We start from the raw sequence: 27,893 nt of genomic DNA, 5'->3' as shown, positions 1-27,893 counted from the left end.
TGGCACAGCTACAGTATTTTGTGTGTTTGAGGCATTGCTAGGTTATTAGCGCCGTTGCATCCTGGGTGATCGCAGCAGTGGAGAGACACTGGAGGGAGATACGGCTGCTTCCTTATTCAGACGGTAATCGGCGGAAGCGTTTTGCGTTGTTAAAAAAACAAACACAGGAAGCCCCAGCCCCGGGAAACTAAAACGCCCGTCTCTCCGAAGACATCTGGGGCTATTAACCACCAAACAGACTGAAAAGGAAATAGGAAACTGAAACAACATGGAAAAGCTGACTGCAGGAGCCGGAGGAGGCGGCTATAGCTCAGAGCAGGGATCAGCTGTTACCGGAGTCGCTAGGAAACCACCCAGACCACGAGGAGCAGGAGTGGGGTCATCCAGGCAGCCCAGCGTGGAGACCTTGGAGAGGTAAACAAACCTGGACCAATACCCGCGAAGAACGGATACTGCATCCGGACTCACCGTGCTCCAGTTAACAAGCCGTGCAGTCTCTTATTAATTCTAGTCTTGAGATGTTTGCATTGCATCATTAAATAAATATGTACACTATACCATATAATACTACACGGTATATACTGTATGCCTAATACTTGTATATATTATTATTGCATGCATGCACCTGCGTTGTAGTTTTGAATCAGGTCGCTACCAGTGCTGCATATTTTATAACAATAGCAAACATAATAGGGTTTACTGTGTAAGCAATATAACTACTTGTTTATGGAGTTGCACCAGTTTGTAAAACCATCATCATTGCCACATATTGTGAAAAAAGTGTTTTTGTAGCAATTGAGATGGTTTTAGCTTTGCACGATATACACTCGTTTATAGTGCATACCTGTGCACTGTGATGATAGACATGTATAGTGTCTTATTTTTACACAAATGCAGTTACTGTAAACGGTTCAGTTGCGCTGTGCAGTGGACAGGTTTGCTCGTGGTCTACCTGTAGCAGCAGGAGGTTACGAGTGTCACTTGCAAGCTTGCTGTAGCTCAGGGCAGCAGTGCAACAAAATAAACGAGGAGCATCTCATTTACGGAATTATTTTCTACTGGGCAAAAAAATGAAGGACTGTGTTTTGAAGAGTGTTTATAAACCTTTGAAGTAAACTCCAACTCATCTCTAAGGATTAATTCATTAATTTTAGGAATAGGGAACTAGGTTGTTTTTTAAAAACTGGTTTTGAACAATGATTGTGGAGTATTCAAAAGGGACACTTTTATTCAAATGTAGACTTCGTTACATAGTGATATAGTGAACTATTCCAGGACTCACACTTAAGAAAACCATGCTGTTTCTGCCTTGTTTGAGAAGGTGGCATTCTGAATGTGGTCTGTCCTGTTAAGTTGATGGTATACCTCCTGCTGTGGGTAGATGGGTTGGTGTTATGGACACCTAGCTAGAAAGATTGTTGCTGGAAAAAGGCATGCTTGGGTTGTCATGCTTACACTTACTGTGATCTATGTAAAGTCACAGTGCCTTTGTAGTGATAAAATATAATACTAAAAAAACCTCATAGCCTAGTACAGGTTTTCATGCCTGTCATATTTTACATACTGACTGAGGAACCCCACCCAATGAGTCAATAGAAAAGTCAAATTTAGCTTTTACAACAACCTATTTTGTAGTATAGTGTACATAAGCCTACTGTTAGTGAGAGATTGTAAATGGATGATAAAACAGCAAGTTATTGAATAAAATACCTCCTAGCACATAACAGTAATATTTTTGTCCCCCAGCTTTGGAAACGTTGGTTTTTCAGTAACCCAATACCTGTAAACATCTCTGTTATTGTGGATGAAAGTGCAGAAACCTATACCCTCAGGATGAATTCAGACGTTGAAAAAGACACGCTTGTGTGTGCTAGACTAAGATGTTTCTTTATTTCTACTCTGAGGTTGTGATTGAGTGTTGTGGGTGAAAGTAAGGCTAACTGAAAAGTAAGGGAAAAATAAATAAAAATGATTAACTGCATAGTATTTTACAAAACATTAACCAAAGCTGTTAGTGAGAGTCGTGCATTGACTTTCATTACCATGTCGTGATGCACTGTGAACCACTGTAATAATTGAAATAAATACTACAATAAAATATGAAGAGGACTATCAAGTACTTTTTCCTTGAAAATGAGCCTGATCGTTTAAAACGGGGGTGGGGAATTCATGTTTCCTGGCGGGCCAATGCACCTCCTGGTTTTTGCTCCAACTGTGCCCTAAATACCTAATTAGGCCAATAATTGGTCCAGTTAAGTAATTTAGGGCACAGTTGGAAGAAAAAGCAGGCGGGGCACCGGCCCTCCAGGACCAGGGTTCCCCACCCCTGGTTTAAAAGGTAAAGGACCATTTACACAGGTTAAAGGTTTCCTCTGTTGAATGTTGATTTACAGCCTCGAATGAGGGTATAAACACATTCTTTTAAACACTCTGTGAAGTCTTGGTATGAATCTAATGGCTCTGTTTCCAGCCCCCCAGGATCACATGTGGAATGGTGTAGACAGCTGATAGCAGCCACAATCTCCAGTCAGATCGCTGGCCCTGTGTCGTCCGAGGCAATCTCCCGGGATTACAAGGTTTGTACCTTATTTTATTCCCCAGAAATGGCAGTTTAAAGCTACCAATCTGTAGTGATGCTCTTTGTAAAGATTGATTAATAGGGCACCGTTAAATGGAGCGCACATTTCATTTAAATGTCCTTTTTTCTACATTCCCCTTACTCCTCTAAGCTGTTTACAATCCTTCTTTGGTTCAGCATGGGAAGTTTGATAACTGATAAAAAGACCACATTACTTTTTTAACCATTTTCTATTCTTCAACTCTTCCCATTTGAAGCCCATGTCGTGTATAACTGCATCAAGATGCATCAGCGCATGTTAAAGTAGCTGGGACTGGCAGAGTTGAAGGGTCATGCTGTCGCATGATTGGAATGGAATGAGAAGTTCAGGCAAAGGCAGAACTAGAGCAATATTATAATATTTCAGCAGCATCATTATAATATTTTGTAGCATCGTAACTAAGAGTCACTTACAATGATTGAAAACACCAGAGCAAGGAGGACATGGAAATGACATTTGAATTTTCCTTCTCTGTGATGTTGTGTGAGTCTGTGGGCCCCCAGCAGCCCAGGGAGAGATTTCTAATTGGTTTGTGTTTCTAACTGACAGGTTGGTTGGAGGCCTGATCTGAGGGTAAGAGTAAAGCTGCAGTGTGTCAAGCTGCTTCCTGTCTTATGCTAAAGTATATTAACCACTGTGCAGCCTCCCCTTCCTGTCTCGTTGCAGTCTTCTCTAAGCCAGCGAACAGGCTCTGATTAAAAGTGTTACTGAATAGGGTGTAAGGTTTAAAACAAAACTTACTGTACTGCCTGCTGTGCTGTATGTATTCCTATACATACACCTTATACCTGGCGTCCTATACATACTGTGGCTTACTCTGTGTACAGAGGATGTACCTCCAATATGGGTATTCGTAACTGTCATCAAAACTCTCTGCAGCATTTTCATCTTTTTCACACTACATAGGCTGTGCATTTCAATGACCGCCAAAACGTTATGTGAATTGGGGGTAATTTTGATCAACTTCTCTGTGATAATCCACAGCAGTATTTTATTAGAGCATTTTACATTGCATGAGCCACCTGTCCCTGTTTAAAAATATCAAACCAATTGAAAATCTGTTGTAAAAGTACATCTGTTCATTGAGTATGCAGCAGCAGTAAGTCATGTGTGTTGATGTAACCCTACAATCTCTTCAGTAACACTTTAAACATGCTCCAGACTTGCAGATGCTTTACAGCAAAATCTTGATTATCCAAGACAACGTGTTAACCAGACGTGTGGTGCATTGAAGTGCAGCACATTAAACATGTTGGCAGGGTTCGTATTGCAATCGTTTCCAGATCGGGAACATTATTTTAGCTATTACATTGCTAGTTGGGATAATACAGGTTTCAAATACACTAACTCAGTTTTTACATGTTTTTTTTCCTGTTAGGCAAGTTTAAATGGGCTTGCTAAGACCTCCAGGGCTATCAAATCACAATTCATTTTGATACAAATTGCTTTTGACTGAATTTGGGCAAGAGACTCGAGCGTAAAGAGCTGTTCTGTAATCCAATCAAGTGGTGCTATTTTGGATTCCTCACTCAAATCTGCATTCAATTGAAATACATATTTGGGTTTCACTGTTTATAGTAAACGTACAACCAAAAACAACAGGCAGGAATTCAAGGGAGGACCATGGAAATGGAAATATGCAGCAAATACACAACAGTCACTTTGACCTAATTCTTTTTCCGACTGTGGGTTTTATTTGATCAATTTAAAAGCCACCCCTGGATTTTAGTAGAGCATTTTACAGCACTGCCATAATTAGCCATAACTTGATTATTTTTTTAAGAGCATTTAACCAGATAACACCCCCCCCCCCCTGGATTTCATTAACCTCTACTGTATTTTTATTGTTAAACCCAGGATATCCCCAAAGATCCTCTGTGCAGTAAAATGCTCTAATAAAAGCAGGAAGATATAGGTTCATCAAATCAACCCGTTAGTCTGTGCAGGGTGGTGGCAGTCTTAGGGATGCTATTGTCTTTTCAGCAGTATAATCACTTCTGTAAGCTTCTGTACTTTCCCAATTATCCTGTAAGGAGTTAATGCAATTGTTTAATTATTTTTAACAAACAGGTATCCAAGAGGCCTCCTGTGCCGGTAAGAGCGACAACACTATTGGGCTCCTTGTTGTCTTGTCTGTTGTGCTAAATTGAACTGTCTGCTTTGTGTTTTTTGGGAGTGACTTCAGTTTACCATTGCAGCCTTTAGAGAGAGTTACCCCTGTTGGCAGATATGGTATAGACTTCTGTATGAATAGGTTTCATTCAGGATGATCAATCAATGAAATGCTTTAGAGATCTGTTCAGTTGTAGTGTATGCATTCTTCCATGATTTCACCTTCTGGGCACTTTAGGCTTCTCATAAACCAAATGTTGGCATACCAATTGGTTCACTCAGCTAGTGTCAGCTGCAGGTTTCCTATAGAACTCCACTGAAGATACGCTGTGCCACAGTGCTTCAATGAAACTGATTGACAAAGATTATAGTGTGTCCAGTGAAATCGAGACATACTGCCCAGTACCGACAGCACTGGAAGGACTGAATGCAGTGCTCTGCTGAGATATTCCAGTCTAGCCGTGTGTTACTGAAAGAATAATACTCCCCCAGCTGTACTGTACTTACAGTAGTGAGACTCAGAGATTCTGGTTAAATAAGCTACGAGAGCCACGCTTGAGTCACCAAGGCCTGAGGTGAAACACAGCCCTGTGCTGCCCGTGTGTTTTATTTGTCACAGTGCATGGTAAAGAGGCACCAGCTGTGCTTCACTTGAATGTGAAGAGGTCTGACAGCTTGAATATCCCTGGGTTCACAGTCTTCTCCGAGGTAGTTTACAAAGGCATTGTTACTTCTTCTATTAAAGGTATTTAATGTCTTGGTTAACCCGTGGCTGGCTTGGAAAAGTCAATTAGTATGTAAATTGATGATAATATTTTTTTCATAGAGAATAATAATTTAGCTTTTTTCTACTAATGCAGCACTGCTGTTACAGCTCGGCTCGGCAGTCTGTTTTTTTTTTTTCTCTGAGCTGAGATTTGAAGACACCCTCTATGGCTACAGTAACAGAGATTGTTTGCCTGTCATGTTTGGACAGAAACGTCTGTGCAGAAATAATCTATTTAGTGCAATGATAAAAATAAGCTTCAAGTGATTCTCTTCCTATCAAGGGCATATTGTTGACTGTCCATTGATGTACACATTTTCTGATTTCCAGGCATGATAGTATAACGACCTCTAATGACACTCGTCCTTTCTTTAGTGATAAGTATTTTTCTTTAGTTCATGTAACACTTTGTGACATAAATAAAAAGAAGAAAAAAAAAAACAATGCCTTACTTATTAGAATAATTTTTTGGTCCACAGACTGGTAGAAATCCGTTTTGTCAAGACGTCTCTTTTTATCCAGATTCATGTGGTTGCATTTTCCTATCACATGGAGCCTGTTGGCAAGCACAGTCACGGGGGTGTGAATAGAGTAGAGAGGAGGCAGTGGCTCCAGCTGTCACACATTCACTCCACAGCTACGCTGCTGTAGGGAGGGGTTGAAGCAGAGGCAGTCTCTTGTGTTTGGAGGGAACTTTTAACAAAACAGGCAATGGAAACTGCTAAGGATTCTTGTTGCAATTCAGTTGAGGCTCTATGTCTCTGAATGGGGGGGGTTGTGCTTAAGGAAATGGAAGGGTTATTGAGAGTATCAGAATCTGAGTGTGTATGAAGACATCTGTCTGTCAAACTCACATTTTACATGTAGATATAGGACAGGTGAACTGCTTTTTCATGTTACTTGTGGCTCTAATTGGAATTTGCAGTAATCTTTGAATTTAAACAACTAACATCAAATTTAGTAACTGATTTATGCCCTGTTTCCAGTGCCTTTCCCCAGGTATAGCTGAGCTGGATGCTCTGTGTGAGGTGTAGCTAAGAAGGTGTTTCCACTGACATGCAATTATACCGCAGCTACACCTCCGACAGCACACACACACGTGTCATGACACTTTTGTCTCATTATGTGACAAAACCTAATTAATAAGACTAGTGACAGCTGTGTAAAGACTAAATATAAAAACAGCCACACATGTTTGTTCAACCTTGTGACACTGCAGCTGATGTATAGTTCACACACCCTAGTCTTGTATCTTGTAAAGCGCTTTGTGATGGTGGTGCACTATGAAAGGCGCTGCATAAAAATAAAGATGATCATTATATTTTCGCATTTCTGCATATATGAAATCAATCCAACAAGACCTTTTACTGTCGCACTACTACTTCCTGTGTCAGCGGTACCTGACAAAATGACACTGGAACACAGACAGCCATCTTTAAATACACCTCTGCCAGAACGGCCAGCTCAGCTATACCTGGGAAAAGGCAATGGAAACGAGGCATTAGAAATAGCTGACCCTGAAGCGTGTCGACACGTGTGAACTTGACAACAGTAGTCATTACTATACCAATATAGTAATCATTTCTTTTCACATTGTAAATACAGTTTTATTGGGGAGAAACAGGGGCAATACATTGCACTACAGATTGTTTTAGTTTTCCAACTATGGGTTTTATTTGATCAATTTATAAGCCACCCCTGGATTTTAGTAGATCATTTTACAGCACTGCCATAATTAGCCATAGCTAGATTTTGCCAGGTATCACCCCTCCAGGATTTCACGAGCCCTCTACTGTATTTTTTATTATTAAACCCAGGATAACCCCAAAGATCCTCTGCAGTAAAATGCTCTAATAAAAGCAGGAAGGTACAGGTTCATCAAATCAACCTGTTAGTCTGTTCAGAGTGGTAGCAATCTTATGGATGCTGTTGTCTTTTCAGCAATATAATCACTTTTGTCAGTAGAGCTTCTGTATTTTCCCTGATTCTCCTGTAAGGAGTTTAAAATAATTAATGCAGTTGTTTGATTCTTTTTAACAAACAGGCACCCAAGAGGCCTCCTCTGCAGGTAAGAATGACAACAGTATTGGGCTCCTTGTTGTCTTGTCTGTTGTGGTAAATTGAACCGTCTGCTTTGTGTTTTTTGGGAGTGACTTCAGTTTGCCATTGCAGCGTTTGAGTGAGAGTTGCCACTGTCTGCAGATATGATATAGGATGATCAATCAATGAAATGCTTTAGAGACCTGTTCAGTTGTAATGTATGCATTCTTCCATAGTTTCACCTTCTGGGCACTTTAGGCTTCTCATAAACCAAATGTTGGCCTACCAGATGGTTCACATGTGTTTCCACTGACGCTCAACTATACCTTAGCTACACCTCTGGCAGCACAGTTTCATATCTCATACCCAACGGGGACAAACCTTGATTTATGGAAGAACGTCATTGCTAGGTGTGTGCTGAACTGTCACTGTTTTGAGCCCTGATGTTTTTCTCTTATTTTCACAAACCAAATTAATAAGACTAGTGATGGCTGTGTAAAGACTGAATATAAAAACAGCCACACATGTTCAACTTCGTCCATCTTCGCATGTTTGCATATCTTAAATCAATCCCACAATCCAACGTGACCTTTTACTGCCTCATTACTACTTCCTGGGTCAACTATACCTGACAGAATGACATCGGAACGCAGACAGCAATCTTTAACTGCACCTCGCCCAGACCGGCCAGTTCAGCTATATCTGGGAAAAGGCAGTAGAAACAAGGCATTAGAAATAGCTGACCTGAAGCATGTGTACACGTGTGGGCTTGTCAGCTTTAGTGATTACTGTAACAATAATTCCCTTTCTTTTCACACTATAAGTAATCTTTTAGTGGGGCAATACATTGCACTACAGATTGTTTTAGACACACCTATATATTCAATGCAAAGAAATTACTGAAGAGCAGGTGAATAAATATATTTAATTTGAATGAAATCTTTGGAAACTACAAGAAATGTCATCGACAAGTAACAAAAAGCTCATTGTTTTTTATTTGAAAACAAGTCTTTGGTCTGTGCTCTGGAACTGCCTTCATTTCATTTCACACAAACAAACGAATGGCTTTTTGAAACTGGCTGCAGTGCTTGTGGGATCGCATTCCAAACCTCCAGTCTTTCCTGTAACCTGGTGTTTTCTGTTGCTGCCTTTTTTAATGTTTTTAATTGTCCTGGGTGTTCTTTCAACTCCACTCTACCTTTCCTTTCTTTTCCCTTTCTCCTTCGTTTCTGCTGTGCCGTGCTCCTTCCCTCCCTGTCCAGGACTGTCCAGATGGACCCAACAGCTATCACTCAGACACTGACCCCGAGCTCGCAACTCAAACCTTGGCAAGTTGATACTTCCTTACTTGGCTTGGCTTCTCCTTTTGGGTTGAGCAGCATGTGCTGTGATGTGCCTTGCAGACTGAGGCTGTAGTTCAGTTTAAATTTATATGGCACTGCTGTCCTTGTAGTGGATTTTGAGAGGTACCAACAAAACAAAACAAATAGAAACTGATACCACAGTTTCTGCTTGATATACAGCAGTAGCTATGGGCCTGTAGTATTATCATTCTGAGTTTGCTTTTAGCTTATTTGAGTTCTGCCTTGTCACATGAATATTGGCTCCGAGACAGAAACATTATAATAACTCAGCACTGAAGAGTGGAACACATTGCCAACTACCAGTAATTGAAATGACATTTGAAGCTACTTACTACTTAGTCATATGACAATCTAAGGTACTTCTCCATATTTGGAACTAGACTGAGACTTTGTGTTATACACTTGCACTTATCTTTACCACAGTCATTTCAAGTCAATATAGTGATAGCACCGCCATGATTTCAAATTTAACCCGGCCTTGGTTTTGAAATTTCACATGATTATTCATAAAAACTAACTCATTAATCAAGTTACTGCTAACATACTGTATTCAAGCGCTTTGTCATGTAGCCAGACAACAGACTGTCTTTGCCTTTGTCTTGCCTTGCTATAACGTTTGCCGTCACAGTTCAAGGCAGATTGTGGGGAAGTGAAGTGGAGAAGCTTTTTAACGGTGTTACACTGATATGCTTCCCCCGCCTCACTTCAGAACATGTGTTTGAAGAAATATTTTCGGAAGCTGTTTTTGCTGGAATAGCTACCTGTAGTAAGCATAGAGAATAATGAACATTGCAGAGACAACAGAAGAGAATGATTAAGAACACCATTATGAAACCATTATTAAACAGTAAGAAATTAAATATTCAATCAATCAATCAATCTATCATAGTGGATCACCATCACAAAGCACTTTTTATTAAGTGTTAGGAACCTTGTTATCTTGTTTTTGTTCAGTTTGTTGGATTATGTACATAAATAGAAATAAATAATGAAGTATATTTTGAATTTTTTTTTTTTTAAATATTCTGAAACATAGTGAAACTAAGTGCACATATTAATATTGTGCTATGTGGCTGGTTTCACAGACCCTAATTCACACTTATCTTGGACTGCCTAACCTTAGTGTGAGTGTCACTTGGGGTCAGTGAAACCAGCTGTTTATGTTCAGTTTCTTTCCCAGTTTCCTACAAGACAGTATCCTCTTTGCGGTTACTGATCACTGCTCTGTAGAATTTGCTTGTCTATTCAATAGCTGATTGTTGCTGTTTCTCTGCTGAGTTCACCAAGCGTGTCTGAAGGCTGTTCAGAAACAACAGGGTTTTTTTGTGTGTGTGCATGTCGTGGTTCTGTGTTGTGAGAATACAAAGGCAATGGAATACATCAGGGGGTGTGTGTAGTGATGATTTATAAAAGACTGAGATTCAACTGTGGGTTAAATCAATGTCAGGCTCTGAGGGACGGGAACAGACTGGCACAAATGGAAGAGGCGCCATGCTTTCCTGGGGAGTCCATCAAAGCCATCGGTGAGTGCCTTCTTTGACAGCTAGATTCACAAACCCGGATTCATATTGGACTACTGTGTCTAAGGTCATGTTAGGAGTCTAACTCCTGGCTTCACTGATTAGCACCAGTCTTGGACTACTTTTATCTTAAAATAACTTTAGTGATACTTGGGGTCTAGGAAACCAGCCATTAGAATTAGGTCTAATCCGTGAATCAGCCAGTATATTTTAAATAACTGTTTTGTTTAATTTGCAGTAGACTTCAACCTTTTTTTTTTTTTTTTTTTAAAACCTTACTGTATCAATGTCAGACTCTATTAAAAAGAGTAGTATTGTAATTTAATTTGTGTTCCAGAAAACAAAACAAAAAACTGTCCTGTTGGCCTTATTACTCCCTAGGCTTGGTGTTATATTTGCATATTTATAGTATTGTCTTGATTTTCTGATTCTCTTGATTCTCTGAGTAAGCTTTCTTTTATAAAACATTGGCAAGCCATGACTCCACCCCCCCACAACAATTGGTCAGGGGGGGGGGGGCGGCAGAGACATAGCTTGCTAATGTTTTATAAAATGACTTTTATATTTATAGAAAAATAATAAAGTTCAGAAAGTTGTATCTGTTAAACTAAATATTCCTTTTCATTTATTTTCTGAGGATAAACTGACCTGTAGAGGAGGTTTTTAAACCTGGAGTTTCCACTTCTCTCCTGAAACTCCCCTTGTGGTCTCGAAAGCTAATGTATTTTATAATCATCTGCTGATCTTATTAAAAGATATGCATAGGAGAAAAGTTCTCTTTGATAACATATTGGAAGCGGTAATGTGTTTTCTTTCCACAGCTAAAGATGTGATGTATATCTGCCCTTTCACTGGAGCGGTTAGTGGGACACTCACTGTGACTGATTACAAACTTTACTTCAAGAGCCTGGAACGGGTAAGCGCCCAGTGAAGCAGTCAGCTTTCCTCTGCAGCCTCTCTACTTTATTGATAGAGTAACTTTTGCGATGCATTTCCTCGTCATACCAGTACAGCAATCAGTAACATTCATGCAGCACACAATCAATAACATTCATGCAGCGCTGTCAATCTCAAAGCACTTTACAGAAACAGCCACCAACATTTACAATTGAAAAAGCTAAAAACTGAACGAGTAATGCAGTTGTGGAACCTAGTCACATTTATGCATATACTGTGAAGGCAAAGGGTGGTCACACCAAATATTGATTTGATGTAGATTTTTCTTATGTTCACTCACTTTGCATTTTGTTAATTGATAAATATAAACTATTAGCATGTCTATTTTTGAAAGCATTCTTACTTTACAGCATTTTTTTCACACCTGCCTAAAACTTTTGCACAGTACTGTACATTTTTATATTTATATGATGAACCGCTTATCTAAGTGTGCTGAAACTGGATAAGGACATAGCTCTGTATGGAGATGGAGGCACCCTGTTAAACTTACACTTTCACACATGCGTAGTGTACAGTGAGCATCAGTCGTGCTGATGGCTCTAGATTGTACAGCAGTGACAGTAGATAATAGTCACTGTCATGCTTGTTTTAAGCTTCATTCTGCAGAATGTACCATATAGAAAACAACTGAACTATATTCCTTATTCATATACAGTGTGTTAAGCAGTTTGAACCTTAACCTGAAGCATTTCCCCCGCAGGAGCCACCGTTTATCCTGGAGGTTAATCTGGGAGTGATAAGTCGACTGGAAACCATAGGAGTCCAGAGCCATGGGGAGAACTCATGTGGGATGGAGATTGTGTGCAAGGTACAGCACAGCGCTGTAGCAAGAATCACTGTGCTGTGCTTGCTGCTGGAGGCCGTGTGCTCTCTCGTGTTAATATGAGCTCTCCCTACAGTACTACTGCTTGTATTCCTTACACATTGACTGGTTCATTGTGTTTCCTCAATGGGCTTGTCATCTTAGGGGCGGGGGAGCAGGTCAGCCTCCATGCCTCTCCAATCATTGGTCTCTCTTTTTGACCAAGCCCTCTGTGGCAATTGTGATCAATGTGTAATGTTGATTCCATTGAGGGCTTAACGTTGATAGCATCAAAGGCTATTAAATTAGCCAACTGTGCCACCTGGATATATGATTCACTTCCATTTTGTTTTCAGCAGGGTTAGTTAAGCATCATAGCATTCAATAACATCATGAAAACAGTAACATGGGATTATTTTGCTTCACCAGTGCATACAATATTATATATATTTATTATAAATCGCAGAAATCAGACGACTGCTGTTAAGGTTTTGTCAGGATTCCATTACACCTGTGTCGGGGATGGAAATGAGACTCCAATTGCATTGCAGTTTCACCCACTCCAGATTTTAATACAAGCTTGATTAGCTGCAGTGTATAGTTAACAGGGTTGTTTTATTAAACTTGTAGTCGAACCAGGTATGGATCAAACTGCTATGCAAGGGGAGTCCACTTTCCATCCATGCTGTGTTCATATGTCATCCCGTGCATAGCAGATAGGGCTTGCTTTTTATGTGTTAAAGAAACACCTTGAACACGACTTGTACAGATATCAGGATGTGTTTTGAAATGCGCATGTATTCCTGTAGTGCAGCGCCGGAGTAATACCTCCTCAACTCTTTGGAGTAATAGAAACAATATATATATATATATATATATATATATATATATATATATATATATTATATATAATAGATTATATATATATATATATACGACATATATATATATATATATATATATATATATATATATATATATATACACATACATGTATGTGTGTGTGATATGGCATACCCTATTTACTGCAGACTATCAGTGCTACTTCCATTTCACATAGGGCTGTGTTACACACAGTAAAAACTGTATGGCTCTGTACATTTGATTTTCTTTTCTGACCTTGACAGGATATGAGAAACCCACGCTTCGCTTACAAACAGGAAGAGCAGTGCAAACTGGAGATCTTTGAAAACCTCAACAAACATGCGTTTCCTGTTTCCAGTAACCTAGTGAGTACAGGGGTCTCTCTTTCACTAAGGGAGTTGATTCCAGAGACGGAACAGCAACTCGAGAGAGCACCTCACATTGCAATCCAATTCCTCATGTGCTGTGTGAGGTAGCAGACCCAGTTTCCATTCTCAAAGGTAGGGCCACCATTCCTCCTCCCTGTGTAATCTGCTTGTCACCCTATTGCTGTTATGCAATCTCTGATGGCCCAGGAAACAAGGAGAGGATATGTAATGCAACTTAAAGCAACACTCACGTAACTTTTTTCTGAAACTATTGAACTGGACATTTCCAAGCAAATTGTGGGCCAACGGGTTACTCGACATCTTGCAGGAAATAAATATGATTTGTTGGAAAGTTCTTGAAACAAGCTTTAAAGTGAGGAAAACCCTCTCCAGGATTTGGTCCAGTTGAGCTGAAACGACCCTATTACATGAGATTCAATCAGTCTTCATTTGGGATAGTTTTCCTTTAGTAATGTCGCCTTCTGTTCAGTCTCTGTGATGGCATCTAGCGTTTCACTTGAATATCGAGACCCATCAGTATAAAATGTGTGAATCTTGTTGCTTCTGAAGTCAACATTAATATTGTAGAGAACTACCTTGTTTCAGTGCTCTCTTGGCTGACTGTAACCTGTTGGTTATCTCACACACACACAACCCTTGTTTTTGTCTTTTAGCCCCTCTTTGCGTTCCTCTATAAGGAGAAGTTTCCCGTTGACGGCTGGAAAGTGTACGACCCTGTAGCTGAGTATAAAAGACAGGTAAAGAATCCAGTGAGCAATTTTAATGAAAGTTCAGGGACCTCTCAAGGGTTTGGAGTGCTTTGATTTGAGTGGCTCTCAGTTTTCCACTTCAGTGGCTCTGACCGAAGCGTGAGTGTGAATCCCACGTGGACCCTGACGATAATAATAATGGAATTGTACTATGCAGAGGATGAAGTGCTGTGCCGAGACTAGTCAATGCATTTATTAAACCAGGATTGAGAGATCCATCTCATTTTCAAGGGGGTCCATTAAAAAAATAAATAAGAAAAAACTTAAAAAAGCCATCAAAATGTTAATTTAGCATAGAAACCCAATGCCACACATCCAGATGGTGCACCTAATCGCATGGGAACAGTTCCTTGAAGATTACAAAGATTTGTGTAAAATCAAGAGTTTAGCGGATTATTGCCAGGCGCAATCTGAAAATTATTCACTTTTGTTTCTGTAATTTTGCTTTTTGCCCATCACTGCACCTTCTGCTTGACCCAAAGGGCCCTAATTTGAAGCAGCAGTGATGGAAATAAGACTCTTTGCATAGCAACTTCACCCATTTCAGATTTTACTGCAAGCTTGATTAGCCACAGAGTATAGGTAACAAGCTTGGGTGTGTCTGGTTAAACGCACAGTAAAACCAGGAACAGTTCAAACTGCTGTGCAATAGAAGCATTATTTTCAGAGGGGAGTACAAGAAACAGTTTGCAGGAAGGAGTAGTGAAATTATTGCTCCAAGTTGTTTTTTCTTTGCCTTGCACTTCAGTTGAACTCCAGGGTTACCTCCAAAGTTACCTTGTGCTTTATAAAGCCAATGATCAAGAAACATAACTTGGATCCAACAATTCTACATAATTGTAGGCCTATTTCATACCTTTCTTTTCTTGCAAAGGTATTAGAAAGGGTAGTTGCAAATCAACTGCATCCATTTCTGACACAAAACAATATCTATGAAAAATTTCAGTGAGGTTTTCGCCATGCACATAGTACTGAGACAGCTCTTGTTAGAGTATTAAATGATCTATTAATTGCCACTGACGGGTTATTTATCAGTTTTTATTTTATTAGAGCTAAGTGCTGCTATTGAGACTGTGGATCACTCTTACGCTTGCAAAAATTTGTGGGTTTATCAGGAGTTGTTTTATCCTTGTTCAAGTCTTATCTTTCTGATAGGTCTCATTTCTTTTAATTGGGAATGAAAAATGTGCATTCTCTGAATTAGTTTGTGGTGTTCCACAGTGCTCTATTTTAGGTTATTTTATTATTTTCCATATATATGCTCCCTCTGGGTGATCTTATCAATGAACAGTAAATTTCCATTTTTATCAGATGACACCCAGCTGCATTTGTCTCTAAAACCTGGTGTTCCCCCTTTTGGGACCAGTGTAGTATCCTGTCTTACTGAGATTAAGGGCTGAATGTCTCAAGATTTCTTAATGTTGAAGTCAGAAAAAAATTAGATTTTGTTAGTGGGTTTGTCAAACTAGCTAGATAAGCATGAATCATTTGACCTGGCTTTCAGCAGACTGCCTTCTGAACCTGTACTAGAAATGAGAAATGTAGGTATACTCTTCAACTACTCTTATTTGAGAAACATATCAAACAGATTACAAAATTGTATTTTTGTTATCTGAGAAATATTGCAAAACATAGATATATAATCTCTACATCGGATGCTGAAAGACTACTAAAACTCTGATTTGATTTATCTCCTCAGGATCAGTGATTGTAGCACATAAATAAATAAATAAATAAATAAATAAACCATTGTCTTGCAATGCATTACATCTTAGAAGAATTAGAATAGAATAAAAATGAAGGTGTTTTATTTAAAAGTAAGAAATGTATAAGGCAGTCAGCTTTAAATTCGTTTCATTGATATGGTGGTCTGGCCTAGAGTCCTTCATCGGGTCTGTTAATGGTGGTCTGGCCTAGAGTCCTTCATCGGGTCGGTTTCCCACAGCGCCTGCGGGTGATCTGTAAAAGCAGGTGGGGTTTGGGTCAGAATGTGAACTTTTTCGTGGTTTGCGTTTCGGGTGCAGGAAAAAAAACAACCAAAAAACTCATCTGTAACCCTTTCCCAATTCATGTATTGGAAGGTACATGTACCAATATTTCCTGCACTAAAACAGGAGGCGATTAGGGAGGAGTCAGCTGACTAAGTAGTGTTCTTCTCGCTTGTTTGATATGTTACAACAACTTTTTATCCCATCTGCATGGTGATATTAAAAATGTTTGAACGAGGTGAATCAAAAGATAGCGCAGGGTTTATATCTTGTAGTTCGAGAGGTAAATCAGAAGTGTGGAATTATTTTAGAATCATAGTGAATTAAAATAATAAACACGTCACTGGACCCGTTGCTTGTAAAACCTGTCATTATGTTTTTGTGAACGACAGCCACAAAACTGATACTTCATCTCTGTGAAAGCACAGGTGTAGCTCCCTTTCAACTGGTGGCATGAAAGGAATAGACAGGTATTTTATAGTAAAGTAAGTGGAGATAGTTAATATGTTACTATGTTCAAATATATCCAGACCACTACAGAAAGCTACAATGCTGTATAGCCTATTATATAAACTCAATCTGTGGAGAATGGTAGAGATATCTGTGTGAATGTCAGTTGTCAATTGATGCCGGCAGTAGGTTAAACACTTGCAGGTTCAGGTTGGGTTGCAGGTCTGATTAAAACGGGTCGGGTCGGGTTGCGGGTAAGAAGACAGTGTTGCAGCGGGTTGCGGGTTCGAGTCGGACCCTGTAGTAGCGGGTCCGGGTCGGAAGTGGGTCGTAAAAATCTGACCCGCGCAGGACTCTAGTCTGGCCTGCAGCTCTGTGTAGCTTTAAAACAACGCACTTGTATAATCCCAACCTGCGCAAAAGTAATCTTCTCAAAATAAAAGTAAATGCTCTTCTGTGCTCATTACTTGTATATATGTTTTGTGTCTTTGAGAATGTATGCGTTATCTGTGAGACTGGTTGATTTCTTATTAAACTTTAAGCTTGACTTTAAATTGTGTAACTTAACAATTTGATATTGGCAGTCACGTCTGCAGCTCTGTGTAGCTTGAAAAATAACCTACTTCTATAATCATTTTGTAATCTCGATTGAAAAAAAATGGAAAATAACAAAATTCAAAAACAGAATATTTATGTAACCTCCCTTGTATATTCGTTCTTGTCATAGCTCTGATATCCCCCCCCAGGGTCTGCCGAATGAGAGCTGGACAATAAGTAAAGTGAACCTCAACTATGAATTGTGTGACACCTACCCTGCTCTCCTGGTCATCCCCACCAGCATCAAGGACGAGGATCTCAGGAGAGTGGTGGCGTTCAGAGCCAAGCATCGCATTCCTGTGAGTGAGGGGCTCGTTGCAGTCTTTACAGTGTCCGTTTACAGTCTCCAGGGATCCAAAAACCTCACAGTACACTAACCACTCGCGCCTATGAGGGTCTATATTGTCTTCTCCATCCATCCATCATTTGTCACCAATCACCAGTCACAGTAATAATTTGAGAACATTTTCACAAAATGGCCTGAAACTCGGTAGAATGTCAATCAGAGTTCAGAGCTCTGTTGAAAAGCTGTCGAATGGCAGATTTACTGCCAGAAAGCCGTCTGTTAGTGCCAGCTTACTCTGGTTTACATTTAGGGCTAATTGCAATTATTAATGTATTGAAAACTGACCACAGTATTCAAGTGCCACTTGCTGTGTCGCTGTGAATTTTGTAACTTTGTACAAGTTGTCAGACTTGTGATATCCTTAGAAGGGGTTACACACATTGCTTCTGATGTGTTGTGTGCACAAGATCATAATTGGACTAATATTTGCCAATAAAGTAAATAGCTCAGAGCCATGTGAGAATAAATGTACTTAGTGGGGTGCCGTGGGGAGACAATTCTCCCACTTTTGATTTTCTTTACTGAGAATACCTGTTTCCTTGTGTTTGTGGAGTCACTGTAGTTCCAGAAATGGACACCAGGTGTCGGTGATAGGACCCTACAGTCTCTTGCAAATGGAAGCACAGTACAGCTCTTCCAGTGTAAATTTAAAGCAATGTGGGACATTTTGCTCCAGTATTTTTTGACAAAATTAGAACTGAAAACAATATTTGTGTTCAGAGTCTTGTGAAGGGGTAATAACTCCCTTACAGGACCCTTATTATTATTATTATTATTATTATTATTATTATTATTATTATTATTATTATTTTGTTTTCCAGACTTTATTTTCACTTGTACTGGTGAAGTCCATTTAACCTGCCTTTACAAAATCTTTTGTCAGAGTACAAGGATGCATAGCATTTCACCCATTCCACGTTTTACAATGAGTTTGATTAGCCACAGCGTTTAATTAAGAAGATCAGGTGTGTCTTATTAAACTCGTAGTAAAACCAGGAATGGATTGAAATGCTATGCAGATCCCAGAAGTATTTTACAAGCACAAAAACTTCAATTTACTATAATAAAAAAAACAATCCTGAGCAGAGTTGAAACATAGATTTGGATGGGAAATCAGAAATGTGTGGGAGGCAGTTTCAGAAACAGGGCTGTCGAATCCAGATCACTTACAAATAAGCATATCACCAAAGCATTGTAAGAAGTATGATTTGTGAGTTTATACATTAAGGGTTATACTTGCTGTTTACAGACAAATGTGTACCCCTTGTCCATTTATATTATAATCTCCATTAAACCCAGATGGCAGCAACATCTCATTGGAGTTTTGATTTAGTTGCCTTTTTAAATACAGAGCCTATAGAAAGTCTACACCCCCTTTCAAAATGTTCACCTTTTGTTGCCTTATAGGCTGGAATTAAAATGCATTAAAATATATTTTTTTTATTTATCTACACATCCTACCCCACAACTTCCAAGTGAAAAAATATTCTACAGATTTGTAGAAAATTAATTAAAAATAAAAACTGAAATAGCTTGGTTGGATAAGTGTCCACACCCCCCTTGTAATAGCAAGCCTAAATTAGCTCAGATGTATCCAATCTCCTTCAAAATCCAAATCATTACAAAGCAAAGACTCAACCATGAGCACCATAGCACTTTTAAATGAACTCCGGGACAAAGTTGTTGAAAGGCACAGATCAGGGGATGGGTATTAAAAAAAAAATATCAAGCCCTTGAATGTCCCTTGGAGCAGGGTCAAGATGGTCATTAAGAAGCGGAAGGTGTATGGCACCACCAAGACCCTGCATAGATCAGGCCGTCCCTCCAGACTAGATGACCGAGCAAGAAGGAGACTGATCAGAGAGGCAGCCAAGAGGCCAATTGCCTCTCTCAAGAGCTACAGGCTTTTATGGCCAAGATTGGTCAAAGTGTGCATGAGACAACAATATCCCAAGCACTCCTCAAATCTGGCCTGTATGGTAGAGTGACAAGAAGGAAGCCATTACTCAAGAAAGCCCACCTTGAATTTTGAAGTATGCAAAAAAACACTCGGGAGATTCTGTAGACATGTGGCAAAAAGTTTTGTGGTCTGATGAAACTAAAATGGAACTTTTCGGCCTAAATGCGAAGCGTTAGGTTTGGTGCAAACCCAACACAGCGCTTCACCCAAAGAACACCATCCCTACTGTGAAGCATGGTGATGGCAGCATCATGTTATGGGGATGTTTCTCATCGGCATGGACTGGGGCACTTGTCACGATAGAAGGGAAAATGAATGGACCAAAGTACAGGGGACTTTCTCTGCAAGAAAGTTGAAACTGGGACAGAAGTTTGCCTTTCAGCATGACAACGACCCAAAGCACACAGCCAAAGCTACACTGGAGTTGCTAAGGAACAAAAAGGTAAATGTCCTTGAGTGGCCCACTCGGAGCCCCTGACCTAAATACAATCAAAAATTTGAGTCCATCAACACTCCCCAAGGAACTTGACAGCATGAACAGTTTTGTAAAGAAGAATGGTCAAATCTAGGTGTGCAAAGTTGGTAAAGACCTATCCCAACAGACTCACAGCTGTAATTGCTGCCAAAGGTGCTTCCACCAAGTATTAACTCAGGGGGTGGAGTGTTATCCAATTATGATCTTTCAGTTTTGTATTTTTAATATATATATTTTTTTCTTAATAAAAACTTTTTTCAACTTAAGTGTGGAGTATGGTGTGTAGATAAGTGAAAAAAAAATCCTCATTTAAATACATGAAACTCTGAGGCACTGACACAACAACATGTGAAAAAAGTTCAAGGGGGTGTAGACTTTCTATAGGCACTACTGTATTTACTGCTTATTTGATACTATGACCTTTCAAGAGGCATGTTAAATATAGAAGCAGGTTGAAGCACAATGTTACATGATTCCTCAAGACCAGGAAGCGAAAAACCACACAGGCCTGTAGGCAATAAGGCAGCCAATTAGAGCAACAGAGAAGGAAAAAAGCCTTTTAATTGGCATTATTAGCTACTGTATATTTCCTTTAATAAGGAGGTCAAATAATCAGACAGGCTAAGGAAGAACACTTGGGATTCATGTCTTATTAGATCATTAAAACAGACCCTACTGTGTAGACTCGCTGGTCTGCCTTTGTATTTCTGAAGGGTGTTTGAAGTTCCTGATAAAGGGCTGCTCTGCTCCCTGCAGGTTTTATCATGGATCCACCCGGAGAGCCAGGCTACCATCACCCGCTGCAGCCAACCCTTGGTGGGGCCCAGCGACAAGCGCTGCATAGAGGATGAGAAGTACCTGCAGACCATCATGGATGCTAACGCCCAGTCTCACAAACTCACCATCTTTGATGCCAGGCAGAACAGCGTTGCGGACACAAACAAGGTGAGAGTCGGAACAGAGCTTAAGAGCAGGCTAGCGCCATCGTGGCATCTGATGCAATAGCACAGAATAGAATTAGAGCAGACCTTTGAGCTCGCTAGTGCCATCATGGCATCTGATGCAATAGCACAGAAAAGAACGAATCACCCTGTATATAAATACTGATAGCTGAGAAAATATATATATATATATATATATATATATATATATATATATATATATATATATATATATATATATATATCGCGCTAGTCGTTAGTCAGGCAATCAGGTTTTCTTTTCTTTTTTTTGATGATTAGCTGTTGCAGAAGTTCTTCCCATATCCTGCCAGCTCAGTGCATGTCCCTGAGTGAGAATGTGTTTGCGCTGCAGCTCCCTTATTGGAGGTTTTATTTTTTCAGGCTAAAGAGGGCGGGTATGAGAGTGAGAGTTTCTACACCAACGCTGAGCTGACCTTTTTAGAAATCCCCAACATCCACGTGATGAGAGAGTCCCTTCGCAAGCTGAAGGAAGTAACTTACCCAGTCATCGACGAGGCCAAGTGGCTCTCCAACGTGGATTCAACCCACTGGCTGGAGTACATACGGGTGAGCAAGATTTAGTGGCCAACACTTTCAAGCAGCCATCCAGAAAGATGAGAGCGGATGCAGCACATGGTTAATGTGTTCGACATTGTAACACAGAATGATTATTTGTGACGGTGAAAATTAAGCCTCAAAGACAACATCAAGTCTTTCTGTTGGGCTTCCCTATCCGTCTGTCTCTGCCACTTTATAAAATAGCTCCACATAGAAGCAGACTGTATACCTGCTTGTGTGATTAAACATTATTACACCAAGCTACTGAGAGTATCTGGTCAGGATTCACAAAGCATTTACCACCACACTAAATTTGCGCTATTTATTTTTGTTAAACTGAAAACAAACTGCTATACATCCATTCATTATCGAGCCGCTTCTTCTGATAAGTGTCGCAGCGGCAGCATGCTGAGTATGGAGGTCCAGCCTTCCCTTTCCTCAGCTTCAGATTCCAGCTCATCTGGGGGATTCACAAGCTCTCCCAGGCCAACTGGGAGATAAAAATTCCTCCAGCAGATCCTGGGTCGGCCCCAAGGTCTCCGCCTAGTGAGGCTTGCCTTGAAGATCTCCAAAGGAAGCTTCTCTGGGAGGGGGAGGCATCCTTACCAGGTGCCCGAACCACTTCAACAGGCTCCTCTCGATCCGGAGGAGCAACAACTCTACTCCAAGGCTGTCCCGGAGTGTCAAGGTCCTCGCCCTGTCATGGAGAGTAACTCCAGCAACACTGCTGAGAAACCTAATTTCAGCCGCTTGTACCTGCAATCTTGTCCTTACGGTCATTACCCAAAGTTCACGACTGTAGGTTAGGATGGTGACGTAGATCAAAATGTAAACCGAAAACTCAGCTCCCGCTTCACAACCACAGACCGATAAAGTGCTCGCAGCACAGCAGATGCTGCATCGATACGCCGGTTGATCTCACGCTCCCTCTTTCCATCATTCGCAAACGAGACCCAGAGGTACTTAAACTCCTCCACTAACCTGGAGAGAGCAGTCCGCTCTTTTACAGGAGAGAACCTGATTTGGAGGTGCTGTTCCTCTTCCCAGCCGCTTCACACTTAGCAGCGAACCACTGAAGTGCGCATTGGAGATCAGTCAGATGGGGCCATAAGAACAACGTCGTCTGCAAACAGCAGCGACGCCACCCCCAAACCGGATGCTCCCTACACCTCGGCAGTGCCTTGATATCCTGGCCATGAAAATCAAGAACAGGAGTGGGGACAAGACGCACCCTTGGCGGAGTCCAGCGCCCACACTGAACGATTTCGACTTCACGCCGAGAATACGAACACAGCTGTTGCTCAGAGAATAGAAGGACCCGTTAGCATGCAAAAGTGGCACTGGCGTTTCATACTCATAAAAACCTCTCACAGAACATCTCATGTAGGACCTCTTAAATGAGCCTGATGGGTTATTGATTTGAAGCTTTTTAACATCAACATTTTGCTGTTCTTCAGGAAACTTCACCAAAGATTTCATACAAATATTTGTAACCTGTACATTCACTCCTTCATGTTTATGTTGTACCTTTGTGCTTGCATTCAAACTGCTGTTTCACCGGCTCAACTCTACCCACACTCACTGTGGATTTTAGAACAATATTAACAACACACACTATCCCTGTGTCCTGTTTCGACTGAGAACCTCTGAGCGTGCACTGGCTTTCTTTTCAGAAAACAGCTGCCGTTAATTAAGCACAGTGGTAAATGCAGTTGCTTGGTATTTGGCATGCAAGGAGATGCCTATCTGTCTGAATGAATGTCATGTTTCCTGTCACTGATTATCATTTCGTCTGCAGCCACGGCGGGGGAGGAATATCACTGACATGCCTGTGGTTTTCTCTCTGTACCCAGTTGCTTCTGACGGGCGCTGTGCGCATCGCAGATAAGATGGAGTCAGGGAAGACCTCGGTGGTGGTGCACTGCAGCGATGGCTGGGACCGCACGGCACAGCTCACCTCCCTGGCCATGCTCATGCTGGACAGCTACTATAGGACCATCAAGGGCTTCGAGGTGCTCATTGAGAAGGAGTGGATCAGCTTTGGACACAGGTTTGCAGTGGTAAGAAAGGGGTTCCTTTTTAAAGGCAGTGGGGACACTACAGTGTAGACACTACATTTCTGCGCTTTACTGAATTCATAAAGATTACAAAAGTAATAAGTAACAAAACTGCAAGTTCCTGAAATAAACCAGGATTTTTTTTCATATTCAAATCGTGTGGTTTCCAATGTTAATTAATTTAGTGAGAAAATATCAGATTCTCCACACCACACATCAAGAACAATGCTCCAACACCACTGTTTCTAGTTACTCTGTTGTTTCTGTTATGATGAAAATGTCTCAGATAAAATACTGAATGACAAAATGGCAAGCTGCACGGATAATGCACAATTGTTATAAGTTGTGTATCTAGTAGCCTGGCACTAGTAAAACTAAGAAGCATGTGATAGGAGTGTGCAGTGCTTGATCAGCCTTCATGCTCAGAACTGTGTTTCCAGCGTGTCGGCCATGGAGATGTGAACCACACGAACTCTGAGAGATCCCCCATCTTCGTGCAGTTCATAGACTGTGTCTGGCAGATGATGAGGCAGGTAAGAGACTAACCCTCGTGCCCCTGCGTGTACCTGTATACACGGACAATTTTCCAATTTTCCAATTAAGACTGCATTTTATTTTTGTCCTTTCTCTTATTTTCCAATTGTTTTATTTATTAGACTGCTCTTAACTGTTTTATTTTTTTTTTAAACTGCCTTTTTATCATATTTTTTTTAATCTTACAATTAAAAAATTTAAAAATTATCCAATTTTATGTTTTGGTTTTAGACTCAATTTTTCTATTTAACAAACTAGCTTTTTATTGTAGTTTTTCTAACTTTACAATAAACCTACATTTTTGTCTCAAATTTCTGATTCATTAAATTTTGTATTAGGTGGTTTTTAATTGAATGGTTTAGTTGTTCTTTTTTTGTGTGCGAAGTGCTGTGGGATCCTTGTAATGAAAGCTGCTATAGAAATGTATTGCACTGTTAAATGACCTCTTATTGGTACTGGCAACATTATCACTGTCCATTTTACTTCAATGGTGTACTGTGACCTTCAGCACAAGAAGTCACGAGGTACCAGGAAACAGCCGTTTAACTTTGACCTTGAAAAATCTGTCTCTCGTGAATTCTGAAAGTTAAAATAATAATGTCTGCATCAAAATGATAAAGTTGATAAAGCTGCTGACGTTTAGAATAACTGTCCTGAATGAAATCTGTCTCTTAGTTTCCAGCTGCGTTTGAATTCAACGAGCTGTTCCTCATCACTATCCTGGACCACCTGTACAGCTGCCTCTTTGGAACATTCCTGTATAACTCTGAACAGGAGAGAGTTAAGGCGGTACGAACCAAATTCTCAGACGGGGACCAGAATGGACAGAAATAACGGTTGACAAATGAAATACCTGGGTCCAAGCAGTTGGGTCATGAGTTGAAACATAAAAGAAGCTAAAGTGATGTGATATCAGCTGATAGTAGAATAGTAAATTTGTGGCTTCTAGAACTTCAGTTATATCTCAGAGGAGACCGCAAGCATTCTGTTATCCTGGCATTGTGTTTATTAAACGAATTCTGGTTCCGATATTGGTAAATACAAATGTCCCTTAAGACCCTATAGTGTGTCTCTTAAATGTTTTGTTAAGTAGGTTTCGTAGCAGAATATTATAGAGCTGTTTCATTTCTAAATATTTAAACATCTAAACTTATGTGGGAATGCTTGTCAGAAAAGCCATCATAACAAATAATCCACCATGTATTGACCTGTATGTGTGTAGCATTTAATAGTATATGGGAAAAGTTCAGAAATATTCAATGTGGAATAAATTGGCCTACACTGTACACTTAATGTAGACACTAAGGCTTATGCCGCCACTGTATTTGACCTGCATATTTGCACAGCTCTTAAACACATGGCTAACATTTAAACTCAAAACTGGTCTCACCCCTAGTGTATTTTAAGAAGCTGTTTATTTTCAGTTGGTCAAGCTGTGATTTTTCATACAAGTTTTCGTTCCCAGTCAGTGTGAAATGTAAGGAGTGCATTGTAAGATAGACAGCTCTGTGACACTGCTGCTGCCCATTGACTCTCCCTTCACTGGTATGTTTCTTCTAGGAGCTGCACACTAAAACAGTGTCCCTGTGGTCCTACATTAACAGCCAGCCAGAGGAGTTCACCAACCCCTTCTATGTGAACTATGAGAACCATGTTCTGTACCCTGTGGCCAGCCTGAGGCATCTTGAGCTGTGGGTCAATTACTACGTGCGCTGGAATCCACACATGAGACCACAGGTAAGACGAGGTGCCAGGGTTGGGTGTCTCAAAGTGTACAAAGGTTTGGGCTGACCATGTTTATAATTTGTAGTTTAACCCAGTACCATTGGTGACCATGGTTGCATAGCAGTGGCCAGTTATGCTGTACAACCATATTCTAACTACAGTATGGTCTAACAGTGTGAACATGGATTGTTGTTTGGTCATAAAGTAACAATGGTAAATCAGGGCTGACCATGTTACCAGTTCATGGTTTACTCACAGAATAACATGGTGTACCCTACTTTACACTGCGATACGTTCCCTCGGATGCAGATTGTAATAGTTTTGCTGGTTCACACAGATGCCATGGTGTATCCTGCTTTAGTCTCTAATGGTTTTGCTGGTTTACACAGATGCCAGTTCACCAGAACCTGAAAGAGCTGCTGGCGATCCGCTCGGAGCTGCAGAAGAAGGTGGACGAGCTGCATAGAGAGGCCAGCACCCGCTCCCTGTCCTCCTCCTCCGACCAGGGCTCATCCCCTTCCCACTCTGCCACCCCCTTGCACACCACCGTGTGACAGGCAGGGACACACCGAGGCACCGCCGCACCTGTGCCAATAGCAAAGAGGACCAACAAAGAGACATGCTGGGTTCATGAAATAGTTAAAGTAGTTTTTTTTTTTTTGGTTATTCATGAAACTGCTGTGAAAGAAGCCAGAAGTACTCAGTTATTCCTAGAAACAGATTTTAAAAGTAACATCCTTCAGTGAGGATATTTTAAAGTGGGCTGTATATTTAAAATGTATATTGTTATCTAAATCATCATTCAGCTTGTGTCCGGGTGTTGGCAGTAGGTGTTGTGTACAAGACTCATCAAGCTCACTCTGTCATGCTTATTTCTATTTTGTTACAGGATATAAGAAGTCATTATTGAGAATAAGGGATAGTGCCAAAGGGATAAAAGTCATGACTAGCAGTCATTTCTTTAAAATACAGGCCAGCTGGCATTGTGTTAGTAAAGCTCTTGCAATTGAGTGCATTGACTTTAAATGTCCTGGACTGAATAAGCATGGCGCACTATCGTTGAGGTCACTGCTGTTGATGTACAGGTTAAATGCCCTACTCTCTTAATGTATTTATCTTGAAAAAAGGATGCATTAAGTTGCTGCCACTTTTTAAATCATGTGAATAGTGTCCTCCTTGTCCTTTTACACAAGACTGTGGGACTCAAAGGGCACTGTTCTATTGATCTGATGGTGAAGATGTTTATATCTGCAGCTGTCTAGATGACCTGAGCAGGTGATCTACCTTCTTTGATGTGCTTTTACAGTATCCTCTCCCACACGTGCGCACATGTGCCGTTCTTTTTATTATCGGGAGTCAAGCTTGAAACACACAAATATCTATCGAAATATTCGTTTAGCATTTTGTTCAGAAGAGTCTTGAAGAACACAGAGTGGTATTCCCTGAACTTGTTGCCTAATAATAATAATAATAATAATAATAATAATAATAATAAATTGTAAAGGTCATTGGCCTATATGTTTAAATAGTGTTTACAAAAATAGTAGACGTGGACGCCAGAACTACAGGAAGCTTCCAGGTCTGAGTTGAGCCCTTGATTTGAAGTGAAGGGCAGGTTAACAAACCTATATTATATTAGTATTTTTAAAGGCAGTAGCAGCACCCGCTTTTGTAGTGAACGCAAATGGAAATGCAGCTGTTCTAGTGGAATGTATAGGGGTGTTATGGCTATTGTTATAAACAGTATGTGTTTGTGATTCAAATACAAATGTTATCTGTAGTCAATCAAGCACATTGTAATGTGTAATTGTTCTGTCAGTGGAACCTCTTGGCAAATAGGGACAAGTTCCTTTTTTTATTTTTAATTCTAATATATGCTCATTTTTATTTATGATATTTAGTTAACTGTTACATTGCACCTAATGTGTTATGTACAATGTGTTATTTCTGTGTGTACTGATATGTTTCCAATGTGTGTCTTCCCAAGAAAAAGATGTGCCATATCTTTGAGACTCTAAGAAAGTATTATAAAAACTTCAGACATTCCTTGATATTTTAAA

The 27,893-nt window shown here is 40.2% G+C and overlaps 1 protein-coding gene across 8 annotated transcripts; it reads left to right on the top strand.

Annotated features, from left to right (window-relative positions):
- The first annotated feature begins 66 nt into the window (after nucleotides 1–66).
- Nucleotides 67–27,893, top strand: LOC121318659 (myotubularin-related protein 1-like). Of its 8 annotated transcripts, XM_041255566.1 has the most exons (19): nucleotides 67–414; nucleotides 2,471–2,576; nucleotides 3,168–3,191; nucleotides 4,689–4,712; nucleotides 7,541–7,564; nucleotides 8,799–8,864; nucleotides 10,348–10,423; nucleotides 11,242–11,336; nucleotides 12,078–12,185; nucleotides 13,307–13,408; nucleotides 14,086–14,169; nucleotides 17,366–17,515; nucleotides 20,754–20,942; nucleotides 21,341–21,526; nucleotides 23,371–23,577; nucleotides 24,015–24,107; nucleotides 24,784–24,897; nucleotides 25,669–25,845; nucleotides 26,223–27,893. In XM_041255566.1, exons 1-19 carry the CDS (start codon nucleotides 269–271, stop codon nucleotides 26,385–26,387), a joined length of 2,136 nt encoding a protein of 711 aa, XP_041111500.1. In that variant the 5' UTR covers nucleotides 67–268; the 3' UTR covers nucleotides 26,388–27,893. The 8 variants fall into 8 exon arrangements, with proteins under 8 accessions (XP_041111500.1, XP_041111501.1, XP_041111504.1 ...); XM_041255567.1 differs by lacking the exon at nucleotides 3,168–3,191; XM_041255570.1 differs by lacking the exon at nucleotides 8,799–8,864.

The sequence above is a fragment of the Polyodon spathula genome, chromosome 7 (assembly GCF_017654505.1).
Source record: "Polyodon spathula isolate WHYD16114869_AA chromosome 7, ASM1765450v1, whole genome shotgun sequence".
Lineage (NCBI taxonomy): Eukaryota > Metazoa > Chordata > Actinopteri > Acipenseriformes > Polyodontidae > Polyodon > Polyodon spathula.
Note: the sequence above shows the minus strand (reverse complement) of the source record. Positions and strands in the feature narration are given on the sequence as shown.